General features: G+C 46.4%; 1 protein-coding gene across 1 annotated transcript; it reads left to right on the forward strand.

Moving 5' to 3' along the window:
* Positions 1-1,618: 1,618 nt before the first annotated feature.
* RBP5 (retinol binding protein 5) lies at positions 1,619-4,847 on the forward strand. The gene is made up of 4 exons (XM_016221762.2): positions 1,619-1,691; positions 1,983-2,161; positions 4,249-4,350; positions 4,794-4,847. Exons 1-4 carry the CDS (start codon positions 1,619-1,621, stop codon positions 4,845-4,847), a joined length of 408 nt encoding a protein of 135 aa, XP_016077248.1.
* Positions 4,848-20,145: the final 15,298 nt, after the last annotated feature.

The raw sequence follows: 20,145 nt of genomic DNA on the forward strand, positions 1-20,145 counted from the left end.
CATGGACCAATCGGCTGACTGGGAGGGCCAGGTGCTGCAGGGGGGGAGGGAACCAGTGGGACTGGGGGGCTGGGGCGGGAGAATGCGTTAGGGCTCCCCCCCCATTGCAATTTGCGGGAGAAAGGGAACTGCGAGGGCTGGGAGGAAGCTGAAAAGCCGTAGAGGGGGTGGGAAATAAGACGGACCTTGGGAGAATCGAGAAGCTAAAGGCCCAGGGGTGGGGAAGGGAGACGTCAAAGGAGACCTGAGGGAGGCGAGGAGGAGCCGCAGCGGGGTCACCCCGCCCCCAGCTCTGCATTAACCTCTTTACACAGCCCATTCCGTCGGCAAGTCTTTGCTACGTGCCTCCTGGGAACTGTGAAGTCAAACCCACAGCCCGCACCCGAGAGGTCCTAGCATTTCGGTTCCCAGCCCCAGGTCTCTCTGAGGAAACCATGCGATGGTCAGTAGAGCTGTGGAAAGGGGGCCGGGACTGAAGGAAAAGTGAGATGCGCGCGCGCACACACACATGCACACACACGCACGCACACACGCGCGCGCACACACACACGCACGCACACAGACATCTGTCGAGGCAGTTCATGGCCAGGTGTAATTTTTCCCACTGCCTACCCTCCCTGCCTCCCTCTCCCCGAATTTCCCACCTTAAACCATGATAAATCAGCCCAGTTGATTCTGAAGCCAGAGAAGTTGGTAGGTTTGAGAGGTGGGGGGGTGGGAGCGGGGCACAAAATAATTTAAGCACACACCCCCCCATGGGCTGTCCGAGGGCTGGGGGCTGGGGGTGATGGTATGTATCATCAATAACTTCAGAGGGAGAGGAAACATAAGCCAAAGTGTAAAATTCTCCAGAAGAGCCAGCCAAACTCCTCCCTCACCTTTGGCTCTAGACTTTGAACTCCATGCCTCAGGAGGCTGCTAACAGCCCCCCTGTGCTTGGGAAGAGCAGTTTCTCCACCTCCTTCCTAATGGCCTTATAGGACAGAGTCTGGAATGCAGCTCAGCGAAGCCGTCTGGAGTAGTTGTGGGGGCCAGCGCTGTAGGATTTTCTTCACTTTGGCTCTTGACCAGCTGGCTGTCCTCCTTCTTTCCCCACCTCTCCCCTCATGCTTTTCAGGATCCCTGACTCAGTCCTAGGATCCCAGAATATTGTTGGAACTCATCCCTGGGTGAGCCTGGAAGAGCCCACACTCCACACAGCAAGACTGCTCCCTCCTCGGGAACACCACCTCCCCACGGCTCTGGAATGGTTCCCAAGCCTGCCAGAAATGGGCTGGAAGCCAAACTGACCTTTGGAAACCAGATCCTGCTCCAGGTTCCTTCCGCGGGAAAAGCCGAGGTCGAGCACAACTTGCCAAGTCCCTGCCCCTCCCTCAGGCAGCAAACACCACCACAAACTCATCATGAGGAGAGGGAGGAGGTCTGGTAGGAGCTCTTATTGCAGCAGGGCCCCAGCTCTATAAAAAGCCTGGTAAGCACACACTTCACACAAGCCTGTCTCTGTGTAGAGGTCTGCCTGGAGTCTCTCAGCCCTACCTGCCAGACAACACCCCTCGCTCCTCACCCTGTCTCCTATATTCTCCTGAGATCTTGATCTTCACCTTGGTCAACCTGGACAATGCCTCCCAACCTCACCGGCTACTACTGCTTTGTTTCACAGAAGAACATGGAGGACTACCTGCAAGCCCTAAGTAATGGCCTCAACCCTCCCAGATCCCTTTCATTCCTCTTTTTCCCTCTACCTTCCTGCCTTCCCATCCCATTTTAAGAAGGGGGAATGCTGGGGTTGGACCATGTGGGAAGGCTTAGGAGCTGGCATCTGTCTTGGGATCCATCTCTAGCCAGGGGTATTTCTAGGAGGGAGTAAATCCACAGTCCAGACCCAGCTGAGGGAAAACTCACAGCCTCAAGGGGCTGCTGCAGGTGGGGGAACCCCTGGCTCCCTGGCTAAAAGGACACGGGCTAAAAGATAACCCCCACAGACATCAACATGGCTCTGCGGAAGATAGCGCTGCTGCTCAAGCCAGACAAGGAGATTGACCACCAGGGCAATCACATGACAGTGAAGACCCTCAGCGTCTTTCGCAACTACATTTTAGAATTTGAGGTGGGAGTTGAGTTTGAGGAAGACTTAAGGATGGTGGATGGACGAAAATGCCAGGTACCTTTCCTCATGCTGGGGGGAGGGGATGTGGATGAGCAGGTAGGTGCCTCTTAACAATTCTGGGCAAAGTAAAGTGACTTCACTCAGCCAGAGCCAGGGGAAATGACTACAGCAGGCTGTGGAGTCCCCAGGATAACAGACTCCTGGTGCCCCCCACTCCCCCTCTCTCCCTGACAAGCTCTTATCACCAGCCAAAAGGACTAAAAGAGCAGGCAAGCCTCTGGCCAATGAACAAACATTTGCTTACCCTCTAGCCTTTGGCCCCACTCATCACCACAGTCTTTTTTCCATTCTCCTCTATAACCCCATTTTCCTGCATTTCTTTCTGCTTCATGTGTGTTCCTTTTGGTCTTCTCTGCAGACAGTAGTTCCCCTATAATCTCTCAAACTGGGGTTTTCCTCAGCATTTTGTTCTTGACTTTCTCTCTCTTACCTGTACACCATCCATGGGCCCAATCATCAACGCCCATGCTTTCAGCTACCCTCTATAGGCTGCCCTTGACATGTATTCTCCAGCCCGAGCTACCTCCTGAGCTACAGGGTGAAGTTTTTAACTGCCTGCAAAATGTTTACATCTGCATGTCCCAAGATTAAACCCAAAGTCATTATCTTCCTACCCCAACCTATTCCTGCTTTTCTATGTACTGTCTCTATTAATGGCAATAACTAGCAAGACCTGAGACTTAGGAGTAACAGTCAATATCTCATGTCCCCTCACTTCTGGGCTCCGAACACACATACACACACACACACACACACATGCACAAATGTGTCCACCACATTTAATTGGTCAAGAAGTCTTTATTACTTTTCTGTACTGTCTCATATAGTAGCTACTAGCCATATGTAGATATTAAACAATTGAAATATAACTAGTCCAAATTGAGATGTACTATTAACTGTAAAATACACACTGGGTTTTTAAGACAATAGAAAAAAATAATGTAAAACATCTCAGAAATTTTTATGTTGATTACATGCTAAAATTATAATATTTTGGATAATTTAGGTTAAATATATTATTGATATTAAATTTACTTTTTGCTTTTTACTTTTCTAATGTAGCTATTAGAACTCTTTCAATTATATTCGTGGCTTGCATTCCCATTATATTTCTACTGAACATGAAAGGCTATGAAAGGGCTCTCATAGCATTTCTCATGATCACCATCCTAATTCAGGCCTTCATTTCTCAACTGGTGTCCAAAATTAGCCCTCAATCAACCCTCCTCTAAACCACTGTGCATACTACAGTCACAAGGATCTATCTAACATATAAAAGTGACTATGTAACTCCCTTACTTAAACCCTTTCAATAATAATCTACTATACTCCAGATAAGGTCCATATGTTTCACACAGCACACTAGGGTCCTTCCCACATACACATTAGGTTACAGCCCCTCAAAACTATTTGCCCTCTTTCTTACCTCTATGCCATTACTCTCCTTGCCAGGAATTTCCCATTAGCTCCAATCTAATTAACTCCTTACTTCCTTGAAGATTTGGCTCTTCCCTCCTCACTCCCATCCTCAACAGTTTTGCCTGGTATCATGGATACCTATTTACTGCTCCATCTGATCAAGATTCAGTGCTCCCTGTTTAGCAAGGTCTATCTTATGAAAGGCCTCAATAAATATTGATTAGAATGCTCAGGTCCACCCAGCTCTAACTCTGGGGGCTTGATCCTTCATTCTCAGGGACACTTCAGCTGTCCTTAAAACTGAGAAAGAGGAGGAAAGAGATTCCCTGATGGAACTCTCAACCTTTCTCTCTTCTTTCCCAAAGGCCCCCAGGTTGACCAGAAGTATTCAGAGGACAAAGTCTCTGTTCTTCATCACCCATTCCCCAAATTCACCCAGGTTATCCTGTTCCATTCCTGCTCTGCCCCACTGAAGACAGACTGTGGGCTCCCCTCAGTGGCCCTAAGGAGTGGGGGACAGGAGTCCTAAGTCAGAGCAGCCTTCTCACTCAGAATGAAGGGGCTGGAGCAAGACAGTATCTGCTGCGGTGTAAAAGGGGGCAGGCCAGCCAGAGGGAATGGGACTGCCCCTCAGTCTTCCTTTATTCCTGTCTTGCCTATAGACCATAGTAACCTGGGAGGAGGAGCAGCTGGTCTGTGTGCAGAAAGGGGAGGTGCCTAACCGAGGCTGGAGGCACTGGCTGGAAGGAGAGAATTTGTACCTGGTAAGCTGGGTGAGGTCTGGGAAAGGGGACCCAAATGAGCATGTCTGGGAGAGGGGTTTCCAGGGGTTGCCCAAATCAGATAAGTCTACTACTCCACCCCCTGCCCCCTCTCCAAAGAAGGCAGCCAAGGAAGGGAAACAAAAGCACTGGGGGTAGTAGAGAGAGGAAAAAATAGATTGGACAAGGTGGGTCCTGGCTACAAGTCAAATGAATGTCCATAAATCATAACTGGAGAGACTTCACCATTTCACATTCCCTGACCCAGATATCTTCCTTCCTCTGGGGTGAAAAGTTGAGGGTCTAGAACAATGATACAATCCCTCATACATCAAATGCTCTAGTTGATGTATCCTGATGGATTAAATGGAGGTGAAGGACCTTGAGAAATCAGCTCCAACTGGCAAGAACTTTCTTTCTCCTAATCATTCCTACTCTCTCCCCAGGAACTAACTGCAAGGGATGCAGTGTGCAAGCAGGTCTTCAGGAAGGTCAAGTAGCAGAGGAGGAGCTGAGGGTCCCTGCAGATAGTGTCAGTCTTCAGACTCCTCTTGCTTGTGCCCCTTCAAGCCCAGATTGTCCCAAGTCATCAGTCCCTTTCTCAGGCCACTTACCCTCTCCCTGAGTCCCTCCTCACATTTCCCCATGTTAATCTATAACTTGCAGCCCCCAAGGCCAAAGTCCTTTTTTTCTCACACTCCACTGCCCAATAGTGACCTTATATCCAGTTCAAGGTCTGGCCTCCTGGGTGAAAGAAACAGGCAAAGGGGAGAGGGCTCTAGAGAATAACCAATCTCAGCTCTCTTTAGTTCATTTCGCCTCTTACTTTCCATCTAAAAGAGAATTAAGCCCAGCCGGGTATGGCTCAGCGGTTGAGCGTCGACCTAGGATCCAGCTGTTCAGGGTTCGATTCCTGGTCGGGGCACATGTCCGGGTTGCGGGCTCGAGGCAGCTGATCAGTGACTCACTCATCATTGATGTTTCTAGCTTTCCCTCTCCTTTCCTCTCTCTGAAATCAATAAAGATATATAAGAAAAAATAATAATAAAAATAAAAATAAAAAAATAAAAGAGAATTAAGCTTTGAGTATTTGAGGGTTAGTGAAAACTCTATCCTAGTGGTTTTGAAAAACTGTGTGATGGGTTCAAGAATTTAAACAGGAACTAATGGTAGAGTCTTTTTGTCCATGTCTTTGTCCTTATTTTGGAAAAATGTTCAACAGAACCAGGCCCAAGGCATGGCCCCACCCACACAGAGTTCAGTTTACCAACATCTGTATGCTTCTGGCTATCCTTTTTTTTTACATATTGCATATATCAAGTTCAAGTTCAAGATGAGGTCAAACTGTCAAAATTAAAAATAGTGGTAGCTTCTGGGGAATGGGTATAGACTGGGAAGTAGCATCATGGAACCTTCTGGAAATGGCACCATGTGATTAAAAGTTGTGTGGGTATATAAATCTGTACAATCTCATCAAAGTGTGCATTAAGATGCATGCATACCAATGTATTTTTTATCTCAATAAAAATTAGTCATAAACCTTCTAATACAAACTACATTTGGTTATCTTATACTTTTATCCTACATGTTGGGGAAGGAGGTGACTGTGTAAGACCCTCTGTACAGTACTAGGGGAGGCTGAGAAGCTTCCAAATAGTGGCCTGGCCTCCATGTCTGCTTTGAGAAGGGCAGGCAGCAAGAAGGCCAGAAAAGACTGAAAAGGGAAGCACATGGAAGATACAAGGCCAAGGGCTAGAAAGATGAGGGTCATGGGGGTGTGAAGGCAACAGTAGGAAAAAGACCAACAGGCCTGGCTATAAAGACCCTCTGCTTAAAGGCCAGAAAGACTGGGGACAGAAGGTAAGGGGGAGAACTGAGAATAGCAAGGCCCTTCCCTTAGGGCCCTGGAATCACTACCCGGGAAAACAGCCCAGAAGGATAGGGCCTACTCAGGTTCAGGGCCAGCTCTAACCTCTGGCACCTCCCTACCTCCAGTGGCCTTGGTTCTTTCAGAATAAAAGTACTGTGGGACAAGAGTCAGAGAGAAGAGGGCTCAGTGTAGGGTGGGGACAGAGTTTGGCTGGGGTGGAGAGGGGTGATTGTTGGAAAGTCCCTGGCCTGTGCTCATTAAATGAACACTTCTGCCCACTTCTTCCTGCAATGGCTAGGCTCCCTACACATTCTGAACAGTCACTGGGGCTCTAGCAAAGAAAAACAAAGCTTGCAACACTGACCCTACCACACACCCTGGACTGCATTTGGAAAAGAGCAAGAAAAGAGCTCAGAGTGGAACTGAAGAGCTTATTCACTGCCCATCTCTGCAGATGACTCCAGCAAAGTGGGGAGTGGAGAACCCTCCTCTCAGACAAGCTGCCCAGCAGAAGCTCCAAGCACTGCTGGGCCCTACCTTGTCCCTTTCCAAGGTAAAGAGAAGCTGAAGGACGATGCTCCATGTGTATTCACCCATTTGCCTAAGTCACCAGGTCAATGCAGTGTCCTAGCCACTCTGAGTTCACGGTGCACATCCAAGCCTCTCCGCACAGGACTATTCTCTGTGCTCTTTATGTCAGTTCAGTATCCCTCACTGGAGTCTTGCCAGAGGGCCTGATCCAAAAACTTGGAGGCCTCCATGGTGACTGGCAGGCCCAAGTGAAAGCAGCCTCAATCCCCCAAAACTCCTGTGACATGAGCATCCACACTGCAGGTCCACATCCTCCATTCAACCTCACCCCTCCAGGAGCAAGAGGCCTGAAGACTCCCAAGAAACACAAGCAACCAGAGGAGGACTGAGTAACCTCAGAGGCATTTACAAAGGGTGGGAGCCTGGACCTACTGACAATATGAGGAGCTTGGGCTGCTGTTTCCTTTATGGGCAGCAAGGGGCGCTTCTCACAACAGCAGGAGCCAAGTTGTCCTCTCTCCTCTGCCACCTTCTCAGATATTCCATTCCCACTAGACACACATACACACTCACTCACTCACACACACAAATTCCCAGCCTGTATACTCACTCTGACAAGACCCCTACCCTCATTCAAATCAGGCTGCTCCATTCATCTTCAGATAGAAGAGATGGTCACTAGGGCTACCAACATGTGAGTAAAGAAAAGATAGGAGAGAAGGCAACAGCCATAGATGGATGGTTGGGTCCCAAGATAGGTCTCACCCCAGCCCTTCTAGGGGAACACAAAGCTGTGAATCCCAAAACTGACTTTGATTTTTCTTGACCAGAGTCTTAGATCCCAGGGAAATGATCAGGAATCCAAGATGTTTATTTCCATGTGAGATGGAATAACTGCACCCATCTAAGCCAGCCCTATGCCAGGCCCCTATCCCACTGCCACTCCACCTGGCTGAGATAGCACCATATGGTTACCAACAACCTTCTAACCTGAATGCCAAATGATCCCTTAGGTTAACCCAGATACCTCTGCTCACAAGAAACTGGCCAGCAGTGGACAGGAGGACAGGAACAGGTATGTGTCCTCTGAAGCAGAGGACTTCCAACTTCCCCCCACCATAACCCTCTCAATCATGACAGCACCCATGTCATCAGGGTCCCTGAGCACTGACCTAGAGCCACCCAAGGCCATGTCATGACTATGGACAGGTGAGGATGGAAAAGATCTTGCAGGGTACAGCAGGAGGTAAAAGGATGAGGGGGCCCAGTGGACAAATTAATGGGCTCTGTGTAGGTCTCTGATGTAGCCAACCTGGGTTTGTATGGCGAGCAGAAAGAAAGAAACAAAGATGGTAGCCAAGGCCACTGAGGCCAGAGGCACAAGCAATGGCCCTGCCTGGCCAGGGGCCAAAACCAGCACCTACCAGGTTCTCCTCCTCCTTTCTTAAATCCCAGTCCAGAAATTTTTTTTTTTAATATATCTTTATTGATTTCAGAGAGAGGATTTCTGAGTCCACAGAATGGCTCTGGCCTGGCTTTGTGGGCCCCTGTGCTGCACACTGAATATCAACGCTCACCAGAGGCCATTTAGATTCCAGGGCCATGAGATGAAGCTGACCTTCCAGACTCACCCTTCCAGCAACAACAATGGCACCTCCGTGGTCTCAAGGGCTTCCTGACCCATCATCTATCTGGTAGCGAGCCTCCTGCCTCCCCCCACCTCACTAGTCCTCCCTACTGAGGATATGAATCAGGAGGCAGAGAGTCAACTTGTGTGTCAACTGCAGTTTTCCTTTAGCAAGAATGTATGTGACCCTCATGAGCCTGTCTTGCACACGTCTCTTCTATGTACAGTGTGTGGGGAGAGAGGTTTGTATTGTCGGTGTGGCCTCTTTATCCCCTGTTCCAGAAGACTGCTGAGAGCCAGCACCTTCCTCTCTTTGCTTCATGCATGTGACAATAGCTGTGGGTATTCATTGACTCAGGCAGGAGGGCAGGGCAGAGCTAAAAGCACTGCTTGAGGAGTCACTGTGATCTTGCGCAAGTGATTTCACTCTGTGTGACTTTGTTTCCTCACAGGACTGGCCTGTTCTGCCTTGATGTCTGTGAACGATCTACTCTCTGGCCTTCCACTCCCACCCCCTCTTCTTCCCGGCTATTTTCAGAAAACTCTGGCTCCCTGTCCTTGACCCAGCTGTAAGAAAACTATTGTTGTGCTTAATAAAGCTTATCCTTTGAGCTCCCTGATGGAGATAGAGCCTCAACAGGAAAGAGACAGCTAGATCGCAGAGCACTCTCCTCCTCCTCCTGATGGCTCCCCTCACCAACGCTGCCGCTCACCTCCCCCTTTTCTTTCCCACTACTCCTTTTTTTTCTGAGTAGCACAGATGGGACAAGGGTGCACCATTTTAATAAGGATGTATTAAAGTCTTGGCGGACACAAAGGGGACTAGAACAGAGTAATATATAAGTCAATTATCTGAAATACAAACGCAACCTCACCTATAAACTCCTCGTTTCAGAAGGGACGGTGCAGGATATAGCAGAACTGCCTTGCTATCAGCAAGCAAGGCACATTCACAGTATGTTTCAAGAGTCCTTTACTGAAGGACTTGACTTAAGGCTTGAAAGTCCACCCAAAGCCCCAGGGCTGGGAGCTTTGGAACTGGAATCTCCAGCCTCTGTACTCCAGCCTCTGTACTTGGACAATCTGCTGGTGTGGAACCTGTCGTAGATTCTCGGGCTCACACTGTGTTTACCCTCTCTTAGGTTGGGAAGGGCTTCTCCTTCCTGCCCATCCCCTTTCCTTTTCCACAGCTTCTTGGTCCTTTCTAACCCTTTGCTATCCCACTAAAGCCCCACCTCCTCTTCTGTTTTGTCTCCTGTGGGTTGTTCTTTCATTTATGCAGTCCTGCTCCTTGATGGCCATGGGTGAAGGGGCCCTTCAGATCTTAAGGTGGAGGAGGAGATAGAGGGCCAGGGTCACCAAGGGCACTGTGGCTTCAGGTTAACCCACCTGAAGTACAGCCCTACCTAGCAAAAATAACATCCTGCTAACTGATCTTCTGCATTTATTATACTAAAATAATACGTCTACCTCTGTGATAGCCAGCCTCTGAGATAGCCCCAGTGATCCCTGTTCCCTGGCAGTCCCATCCGTGTGTTGGCTCCTTCCACACTGTATCAGGGTTGGTGTGTGTGACCAATTGAATATGGCAGAGGTGATACTATGTCACCTCCAAGGTTAGGTTATAAAAGACATTTTAGATTTTCTATACAATGTTGTGCCTATAGCTGACAATACTGTACACTCAAAATTTGTTAAGAAGATAGATCTCATGTTAAGTATTCTTACCAAAATAAAACAAAAATCTTTTTAAAAAGACATTTTGGTCTCAGCTGTGCTCTTTCTATCGTAGATTACTCTGAGGAAAGTCAGCTGCCATGTCATGAGGACACTCAAGTGTCCGATGAAGAGAGCCATGTGTCAAGGAACTGAGGCCTCCAGAGGGCAGCCCCCTCGGCCCCAGTCAAGCCTTCAGATGAGCACAGCCCTGACCTTGTGAAAGACCCTGACCCAAAACCAGCCAACTAAGCTCTTCTGATTTCCTCAGAAATTTTGTGAAATAATACATGTATTGTTTTAAAGTGCTAAGTGTGTGGTTCATTACACAACAGACAATTAACACAGACAATAATACAAGCCCTTCAACCTTGAACTTCATCACATATGACCCTCATCCTAGGACCATAGCCTCAATTTTTGCCAAGCTGGCAAAAAAAGTAAATAAATAAATAAGGAATGGGTGACTTAGTGGCAGTAAAACCCTGACCAGCCACAAAATGGTATGGCTCTACAGTAGTGTCAGGCCCTTCCATTCCATCCCTAAGCCCAGGCACCATCTGAGCACCCAGCACCAGGGGCCCACATCTCAGCGTCTGCCCCTCTAGAAGTCTAAAGAGTGATGTCCAGGGGTAGACAGGTGTCCTCTTTCCTTCCTCTTTAATATCTAATGAAGGCTGCAGGAAAACCTCCCTGGCCTGGAACCAAACCCCCCAATGGGTCCTTCCCCATGCAGGACAGCAGGTGGCAGCACCAATAGGAACTTCAAAAATAAAAGCAAAGATAAAAATCCAAATTCTGAAAACATGTTTGGGCACTTCCTACACTCACACCCACGTAGTTCTGCTTCCTCTCCAACCTCCCCCCCCACATCACAACTTTGAAGACTGTCCCCTCTCCCTGCTTCTGCCCTCTGCCCCTTCTCAGTTAATGAGAAACAAAATTCAACCGAGGGGGAAAGTTGAGGCAGGACATCAGGTGTCTTCAGACATAAGCTCCCCAGGGTTAAAAGGATCCTGCCTGGTAGAAGGAAACAAGATGTTGGCGCAGGTAACAGCTGCACCCGCCGCCTCCCGCAACCACATCAAAATCGCAACTAAAATACAGAACCACCGTCACTCAGAGCCTCCTGAAATCTGGCTGAACAGAAGCCCCACAACCAGGGAACTGAAGAAGCACCGAGACCAGTAGGAGGGACGGAGATGCGGGCCGATCAGGGCTGAATTGGAGAGGCGGCCTCGGGCCCACACCCGGTGCTTCGGGTTAAACCTGGGAGGGAATCTCGCCGGAGGAGGTTTCCCAGAGGAGAGAGGGGTCCCAGCCCCACAACAGGCCCCCAGCCTAGGGCTCCAGGGCTAGGAAGAGACGTCCCCACAACTCCAGGCTGTGAAACCAGAGGGGACTGTCCACGAGGGTCACGGAGGCTGCGGGAGCCCCAGCAGCTCCTCTTAAAGGGCCAGCGCACGGACTCACTCGGACGCTCCGTCTGAGCCCAGCGCTGGGCAGCAGCCTGAAAGGACCTGGGACACTCGGGGAGGAACTAACCTGCCTGAGATCCACGCGAGAGGTGGAGGGGTGGCTTCCTCCAAAGCAGAAGGGCTGGCAGAGGCCATGGCTCCTTTGGCGAGTCCTCCCCCGCCCCCCCCCGCCCCCGCACAGACCCCAAACGCAGGTGCCATATTTGAATCGCCAGCACCTGACTCACCTCTGGCCCTGCCCCGGTGATTCCCCAAGGCCCCGCCCCTCCCCACCTGCAGGTCATTTCCAGTGCCTTTTCTGTGCAAGTGACCTCTCTAGCCTCATGCTTAAGACTTTCCTAAAATCTCTCAAACAAGCAGCAGCAGGCCCCATAGGGCTTGATAAGTGGCCCCAGGCCTGGCACTAGCGGCAGCTGCATTGGCTCATAGCTTGGCCTCTCCTGGACAACACCAAGCCCAGCACAAGTAGCAGCCAACTATGGTTTGCTGTGTAGCTCATGCTGGGTGGCCCTGGGCAAGGCACTGGCACAGGCTGACTTTGCACCTCCCGGGCGGCCCCAGAGACAGTGCACCTGGTGGTCAGACTCGACCACGCTGTATTACAACCTACCACATCCATAAGTGACACACTCAAGGGGCACACTTGGTGAATGCCAAAGCCCCACTGAAGTAAATCCTGCTCCATAGGGGTGTCTCCAGCACAGCAGTTCTCTGGCCGTAGTTGCAGCTGGTCCTCACAGCTGATTGGTCTGGGGATCAATTCCTCCCAGGGACGCCAACAGCAACCAAGGCTCAACTACAATAAGACAGTGCACACAGCCCACCCAGGGGAGCACCTGGAAGGCCCAGCTCAGATGACTGGGGAGGCTGAGGCACTGGACCCTACAGGACACCTACTACACAAAGCCACTCTACAAATTCCAGGAGACATAGCAGCTCTACCTCATACATAGAAAGAAACACCTGGGAGCAGCCAAAATGTGGAGGCAAAGAAACATGTCACAAAGGAAAGAACAGAAGAAATCTCCAGAAAAGGGACTAAATGAAATAGAACCAAGCAAGCTAACAGATACAGAGTTCAGAATTATGGTTATAAGGATGCACAAGCATATTATTACAAAAACAACTGAGAAAATCGATGACATAATAAAGTACCAATTTGAAATGAAGGCTACACAAACTGAAAAATAATTTACAGGGAATCAACAGTAGAGTAGAGGATGCTAAGAATCAAATCAGCAATTTGGAACATGAAGAAACAAAAAACACCCAACCAGAAGAGCAAAAAGAAAAAAGAATCCACAAATATGAAGATAGTATAAGGAGCCCCTGGGATAACTTCAAGAGGTCCAACATTCGTATTATTGGGATGCCAGAAGTAGAAGAAAGAGAGGAAGAAATTGAAAACTTATTTGAAAAAAAATGATTACAGAAAACTTCCCCTACCTGGAGAAAGAAATAGACTTAGAAGTCCAGGAAGCACAGAGGGTCCCAAACAAGAGGAACCCAAAGAGGCCCACAGCAAGACACATCATAATTAAAATGCCAAAGGTTAAAGACAAAGAGAGACTCTTAAAAGCAGCAAGAGAAAAGCAGTTAGTTACCTACAAGGGAGCACTCATACAACTGTCAGCTGATTTCTCAACAGAAACTTTGCAGGCCAAAGGAAGTGGCAAGAAATATCCAAAGTGATGAAAAACATGGAACTACAACCTAGATTGCTCTACCCAGCAAAGTTATCATTTAGAACTGAAGGTTAGATAAAGAGCTTCACAGATAAGAAAAAGCTAAAGGAGTTCATCACTACTAAACCAGCATTACAGGAGATATTGAAGGGTCTTCTTTAAGAAGAAGCTAATGAACAAAGAATCTGATGAACTAAATAGATCCAGAGACATTGACGTATGCAACAGATGATCATATTTCAGAGGAAAAAAGGAAGGGGGGGTGGAGGGTGGGAAGAGATTAACCAAAGAAGTTATATGCAGAACCCATGGACACAGTCAATAAAGGGGTGAAGGTCAGGGGAGGGGTTGGGAGTGAAGTGGAGGGGGTCAATTGGGGGGGGGGATGGGACACCTGTAATACTTTTGACAATAAAGATAAATTTTTAAAATAAAATAATAAAATAAATAAATCAAAGGATCCTGCCTGGTCTAAGCTTATATCTGAGAGCAAAAAGTTCTTCATTAATCACATGTGTTAAAGATGTCTCTGGAGCCAGGGTCTAAGCATCATCTTCAGGATCCATGACCTCATCCTTTTAATCTTGTCCATCTTAGAAGGGGCCATCTGGTCACAGTGATCATTTTAAATACATTTAGTTTATAATTCTTAAAGTGATTTAATAACATTACAGTAATTTCACTAAACAGAGAAACATTTTTTAAATCACCCAAAGCCCTATACTCTAATGTAGTCATGCTTATTTTAGATTGTTCTCATGTTTTCTATTTTTTGTAAACATAGTGTACTTACAATTTTATAGACTGTTTCTTTTATTTCCTTTATTCAGTCCCCTTAATCTATATTTGGGGACCCATACATAGAGCAGATGTCGCATTGGTTCATTATGGGCTCACATTAGCTAAGGGAAAGGGGAACAAAACAGATGATTGCAGGACTAGAAATAACCAGCTGTCCTGGTTTGCCTGGGACTGGACCAGTGTTAGGATTGAAAGCCTCATGTCCCAGGAAACCCCTCCATCACAGATAAATGAGGACGATTTCTAATAGGTCACCCTTCTAGAAAAAAGTCCCCCAAATTAAACCAGTTTAGAGTTCAGAATTCCATTTTAATTTATCTATTGGCCTTTATACCTTTCTGCCTTTTTAAATTTTTTCTCTTTTAATGGTCACTCTAGGGCAGCTATTCTTAAACTTTATACTCTTAAATATTATCAAGAACCCCAAAGAGCTTCTGTCTATGTAGGCTGTATCTATTTTTATATTCACTGTATAAAAAATTAAAACAGAAATGTCAAACACAAGGATACATAAGCACATGTTCCATTAGTTGTGAAGAGACGATGTCATCATACCTCACGTAGCCTCTGGTCACTCCCTAGTACACTCATGAGAGAAAGAGAGAAAAAACAGCAAATAACATCTTAGTATTATTATGAAAATAATTTTGGCCTCATAAGCCCCCTGGAAGGATCTCAGGGACCCCCAGCGCTTTCCAGACCACAAGTAGAAAACCATTGCTCTGTAAAGAGCTGCATCCTTCATTTTTGAGTCTTTTTAGACTTAATATTGGATGACAAAACTTGGTAACCATGTAAGTTCCCCCCATCCTTTATGCTACAGTTTCCATGTATATTACATCTACACATGTTATAAATTCAACAATACAATGTTATAATTTTTACTTTAAACCAGTATATGTATTTTAAAGACATTAAGAAAAAAAAAATTATATATATATTTGTTGTTGTTAATCCTCACCTGAGGATATTTTTTTCCATTGAATTTTAGTGAGAGTGGATAGAAGGGAGGGAGAGAGAGAGAGAGAAACATCAATGTGAGAGAGATACATCAACTGGTTACCTCCTGCATGCTCCCCAACTGGGGCCAGGGATTGAACTCGTAACCCAGGTACATGTCCTTGTCCAGGAATGGAACCCGCGGCCCTTCTATGCACAGGCCAATGCTCTAACCAATGAGCAACACCGACCAGGGCAGAAAAAATATATATTTTATATTTACCTACAAATTTACCATTTCTCTTTATCCATCCAGCAGCTCTGTTCTTCCATCTGAATTCCTTTCCCTTCAGCCTGAAGAACTTTAGCGTCTCTCATAATGCAGGTCTGCTGATGACAAAGCCTCTAAGTTTTCTTTTTATCTGAAGATGGTTTTATTTCATCTTCATTCTTGAAGAATATTTTCGCTGAAAAAGCAACTCTGAGTTGATGATTTGTTTTTTTTTCAATGTTTTAAAGAAGCTGTTCCACTGCCTTCTCGTCTGTGTTGTGTTTGATGAGAAAGCAGTGGCATTGAAAATGTGGTTCTGCCCGGCCAGGTGTGGCTCAGCAGTTGAGCATCGACCTAGGATCCAGGAGACTGAGGTTCGATTCACGGTCAGGGCACATGCCCAGGTTGCGAGCTCGACCCCCAGTTGGAGGCATGCAGGGGGCATTGATCAACTGATCAATGGCTCTCTCATCATTGGTGTTTGTATCTCTTTCTCTCCCTCTCCTGTCCTTTCTCTGAAATCAATAAAGATATATATATTTTTTTAAATAAAATGTGGTTCTATGTTTGCTGTGTGTTCTTTTTCTCTGGGTGCCTTCCAGATTTTTATCTTTGGTTTTCGACAATGTGACTATGATGGACCTATGTGTGCTTTCTTGTTTATTTTCAATCCTGTTTTGAGTTTACTGAGCATCTTGAACCTGAAGATAAATGCCTTTTTCAACAGCTGGGAAATTTCCAACCATTATTTCTTTGAAATTTTTTTCTGCCTCATTCTCTTCTCGCCTTCTAGGACTCCAAGAACACACATATTAGAGTGTGTTTTTCATATTGTCCCACAGGACCCTGAGTTTCTGCTCATTTTAAAAAAAAATTTATTTCCCTGTTCTTTCTAATTTATCTCTCTTCAAGGTCACTGACTCTTTCTTCTGCCAACTCCATTGTTCTATTAAGCCCCTCTGGCAATTTTTTAAATTTCATATATTGCATCTTTCAGTTCTAGAATTTACATTTGTTTCTTTTTTTAAAAAGTTTCTATTTCTCTGCTTATGTTCCTATCTTTTTTTTTAATATGAGCATATTTTTCTTTGCATCTTTATGTGCTAAAATTCTTGGGTACTGAAGCCAACATCTTGGTCACCTTGGGGGATGGGCTCTGTTGTCTTTTCTCTTGAGCATGTTTTATGTTTTTCTGTTTCTTTATATTTGGAGTAATTTTGGATTGTATCCTGGACATGATGATTGATACATTATAAAGACTATGGATTCTGTGATGTTCCTTCAAATAGTACTGCCTTTTTTTTTTTTTTTCAAGTGGGCAGTTAATTTGGCTTACCTGAAACTGCAAACTATCTTGAAATGAGCAATAGCTCAAATTTAAGTTACATTCTTTTAGTCTTAATTAGGCTTTCTGGAGTCTGCCCTGTGTACTCATTGTTCAGGGGAGCAATGGTAGAAATATCTGAGACACTCAAGTGGCTTCCAACCTGATTATGATCCAGGTATCACACAATGAGAGAACAGCCCACTTGTAGAGCTTGGAGCTCAGGGACGTGGTGCAGGCTCAGAGCTATAGCCCCCACAGCCAATCCCAGCACCCACCTTGTGCTGCCAGACAGATCAAGCTGAGCAAATGCCTTTTGTGATGATAAAATTAAGAAAAGAGCACTAACTCTCCCTCAGACCTGCTCCCCTCCCCAAGGTGTTCCTGGTCTCAGAAATAACAAGCCTCAGCTGGAGTAAAAACTGGCTCCAATATTTTGGTCATCCCTAAGCCAGACCTCAAGTGGTATCTACTCTAGAGATGTTTTTTAAAGTCATGTTGGTAATTACTGTATTTCCAGTAACTTTCTGTTCCTCCTGCCCCTGGAGCCTTTCCCAGCCACAGCCCTGTTGCCTCACCTGGGCCAAGCCCCCTCACTTGCTCTGGAGTGAGGGGACCTGACTCCTACTCGCACATGAAAGACATAATGTGCCCCATATTACATTTGTTAACTTTCTCTTTTCTTTTGTACGTTTTAATCTTCTCAGACCTGCCCTTTGTTCCTTCTAAATCTTCTGTAATGAAATTCTGGTGCTTCGGTTTAAAAAGTAAGCCTCACAAATGCTAACAAAATAAATCTGAGGAAGACAGAATGTACTCCCTCAGCCTGGCGCTGCAGAAAATCAGGCATGATTCTGCTCATACAGTTGATTCTAATAAAATGGAGAATCAAAAACACTCAATCTCACTGGCATGAAAATATATAATCCTGTTCCATGTTATATTTGTATCATCTTTGGAGGGTAATTTATACAAAGGAATCTTTAAAAACATTCAGACTTCAGAGATGATTGCTATATGACCAGTGCTATATGACCATGTAGTCTATAAAACAAAAGTCTGCAAGTCTGGTTGGTCAATAACTTATTACTCTTAAAAAATTTTTTTAATTAACCTTTTACTTTTCAGTAAGCATGAATACTTGTGAGATTATTGTCTGTTAGACCAGAAGAGTACTTTTGGGATTCTCTTTTTCTCCTTTCAAGCATAAAGATAAAACCCCATTACTCTGTTTGATTTTTTTTTTTTTTTTTGCCAAAGAATTTAAAAGTCTCCAATTATTTGAATTAACAGGAGGAATCCCTGCTCTCTGATCTACCAGGAAAGATAGGAGCCAGCCTTGTGGGAAGAGCTGGAAAAGGAAAGAGAAGAACAGAAAACAAACTGATAGTTTCCAGATGGGAGGGGGATGGGAGGGGGGAGGGGCAAAAAAGGCAAGAAAGAGATTAAGAAGTAAAAATTTCCAGTTATAAAAACAGTAAAGGGGACATAAAACACAGCATAAGGAATAGAGTCAGTAGTATTGTAATCACTATGGTGTCAGATGGGTATTAGGCTTATTGGAGGGATCACTTTGTAAGGAATATAAATATATAAATGTCTAATCGCTATGTTTTACACCTGACACTAATATAATATTGTATGTCACCTGTAACTGAAAAATAAATTTTTTTAAAAAAAGAAAAAGGAAAGAGAGGGAAGCAGTAAAACCCTGAGTTTAGTTAACTCAGGATTTGGAATTTGTCTGTGGCCGGCAGCACCCCTTCCCTGGGGTGATCATAAGGAAGACAGAGGCTCTGATCATGATATTTGGGGTCCTCTTCTCCACTGGGCCCCTGTTACTTGGAAGACAATGAAAATTCCTAAGCCCAATAAGAAACCACCTTCTCGAGCCAGAGGCTCCCCAGGAAGATGGAGCAATAAGATGCTCAGAGGAGAGGAAGCCGTCAGGGCTGAAGCTTGGATCAAGGAGCATAAAAGCAAGAGCACAAAGGCCTGGAGAAAGGGAGGAGAGTGATGGAGGTGAGGGACAGATGAAAGCAGGGTGACGAGAAGTAGGAGAATACACGTGCATGCACCCTGAGCAGAGATTACTTCATGGAATCTCAACAGAGATCCCCCCCCCCAAGCTTTCCCTTGGACTAGGATGGAAAAAAGAGGCTCCAGGAAGGAGAGGACCCCGGGGAATGGAGCTTGGGGAGGAGCCTGGTCATTCAGAATGGCCCAGAGAGAGCCCGGAAGGAGCTGCTTATTACTGTTACAGGAATATGAAATATACAGAAGTATAGCACTTTTTAGTATATTTTATATCTTTAAATGGTTCTCACTCTGTTATTAGATAGCTGTGTTACAACCATATGTGTTTTGTTGGAGGAGGCAGGGAGCATCCTGCAGGAAAAGAGAAAGAAGGAAAAATCAGGTCCGAAGAGTGGTAGCAGAAAAGTACTTAAAGTAACAGCAGGGCTGGATGAGGAGGGGTTAGAGGGTTGGGGTGGGGGAAAGAAGGAAGAAGCCAGCCAAGAGACTTTCTAGCCGTACGTTCAAGACTCAGCCACACACGTTTCATGACCCTGTATATGGGCGTGGCGCCCTGTTAGCCATCGATGGTGGTGAGCCCAGGCCTACTAGATTTTGGGGGAGTGCCCTAAGGGTTCCCAGGCCTACTAGATTTTGGGGGAGTGCCCTAAGGGTTCCCAGAGAGTCTCCTGAAAGAATTGGGTGAGGAGCCATTCTTAGCATTTGGTAGCCTTGGTGACCCAAAGAATGGGGAGAGAAAGGGTAAGTAAAACTGTTTGACAGCGCCACAGTGAGTTATGGCTGTGAGCCCCAGAGGTATGCAGAACTTCTAGACGAGGCTGGAGGGTGGGGTCCACAACCAGGACGTGACAACTGCCTGCCTCCCCACTCTTCTCTTTCCTTTCAGATCACAGCCCTGGGGTTGGGGGTTTCTCTGAGCTGATTCTGTGGGCAACCTGGCTCTCCCTGGGCAGCCTCCTGGGCAGAAGGAGTTTGTGTCTTTGGGGAACAGGCTGCTTCTGACCTTTCACACAACTACCTACTTTGAGGACAGGACCATTGGCCTCCACAAGGACTTCCTGGCCCCCTATCAAGCCATGGGTGAGTGTCTCTCCTGGAGAGGGTGGCCTCTGTCCCCAGTCATGGCCCCTGATATCTGCCTAAAGAAGCTGGAGTCTAGGCCTAATCCCGGCCCTGTGCCAACCTGAACCTGCTGGATGAGCAGCTTCAGGGGTTGTGAGCAGGATGCAAAATTGAGGGCTCCAGCCATGTTTGGTGAGGAGGGAGAGGAGGAGACTCTCAAGTTCACGGTTCGCAAACTTCAGTTTCAATAAGAGGCAGGTTGGGAAAATAAATGAGTGGAAAGGTCAGGGAGGGAGAGGTATGTCCAACTAAAGGCCACAACCATAACTCACAAGGAGCCATCCTACTATTTACTGTTTTGTAAATAGTACAAGAGTCCAGAGTCAGTGCCCTACCACCTTTGATCTCTGAAGGCCAGCGTGGCTTTGGAGTTTTTCCTCTTAAATTATCATGGGTG

Source organism: Miniopterus natalensis, chromosome 2 (assembly GCF_054644295.1).
Source record: "Miniopterus natalensis isolate mMinNat1 chromosome 2, mMinNat1.hap1, whole genome shotgun sequence".
NCBI classification, from domain to species: domain Eukaryota; kingdom Metazoa; phylum Chordata; class Mammalia; order Chiroptera; family Miniopteridae; genus Miniopterus; species Miniopterus natalensis.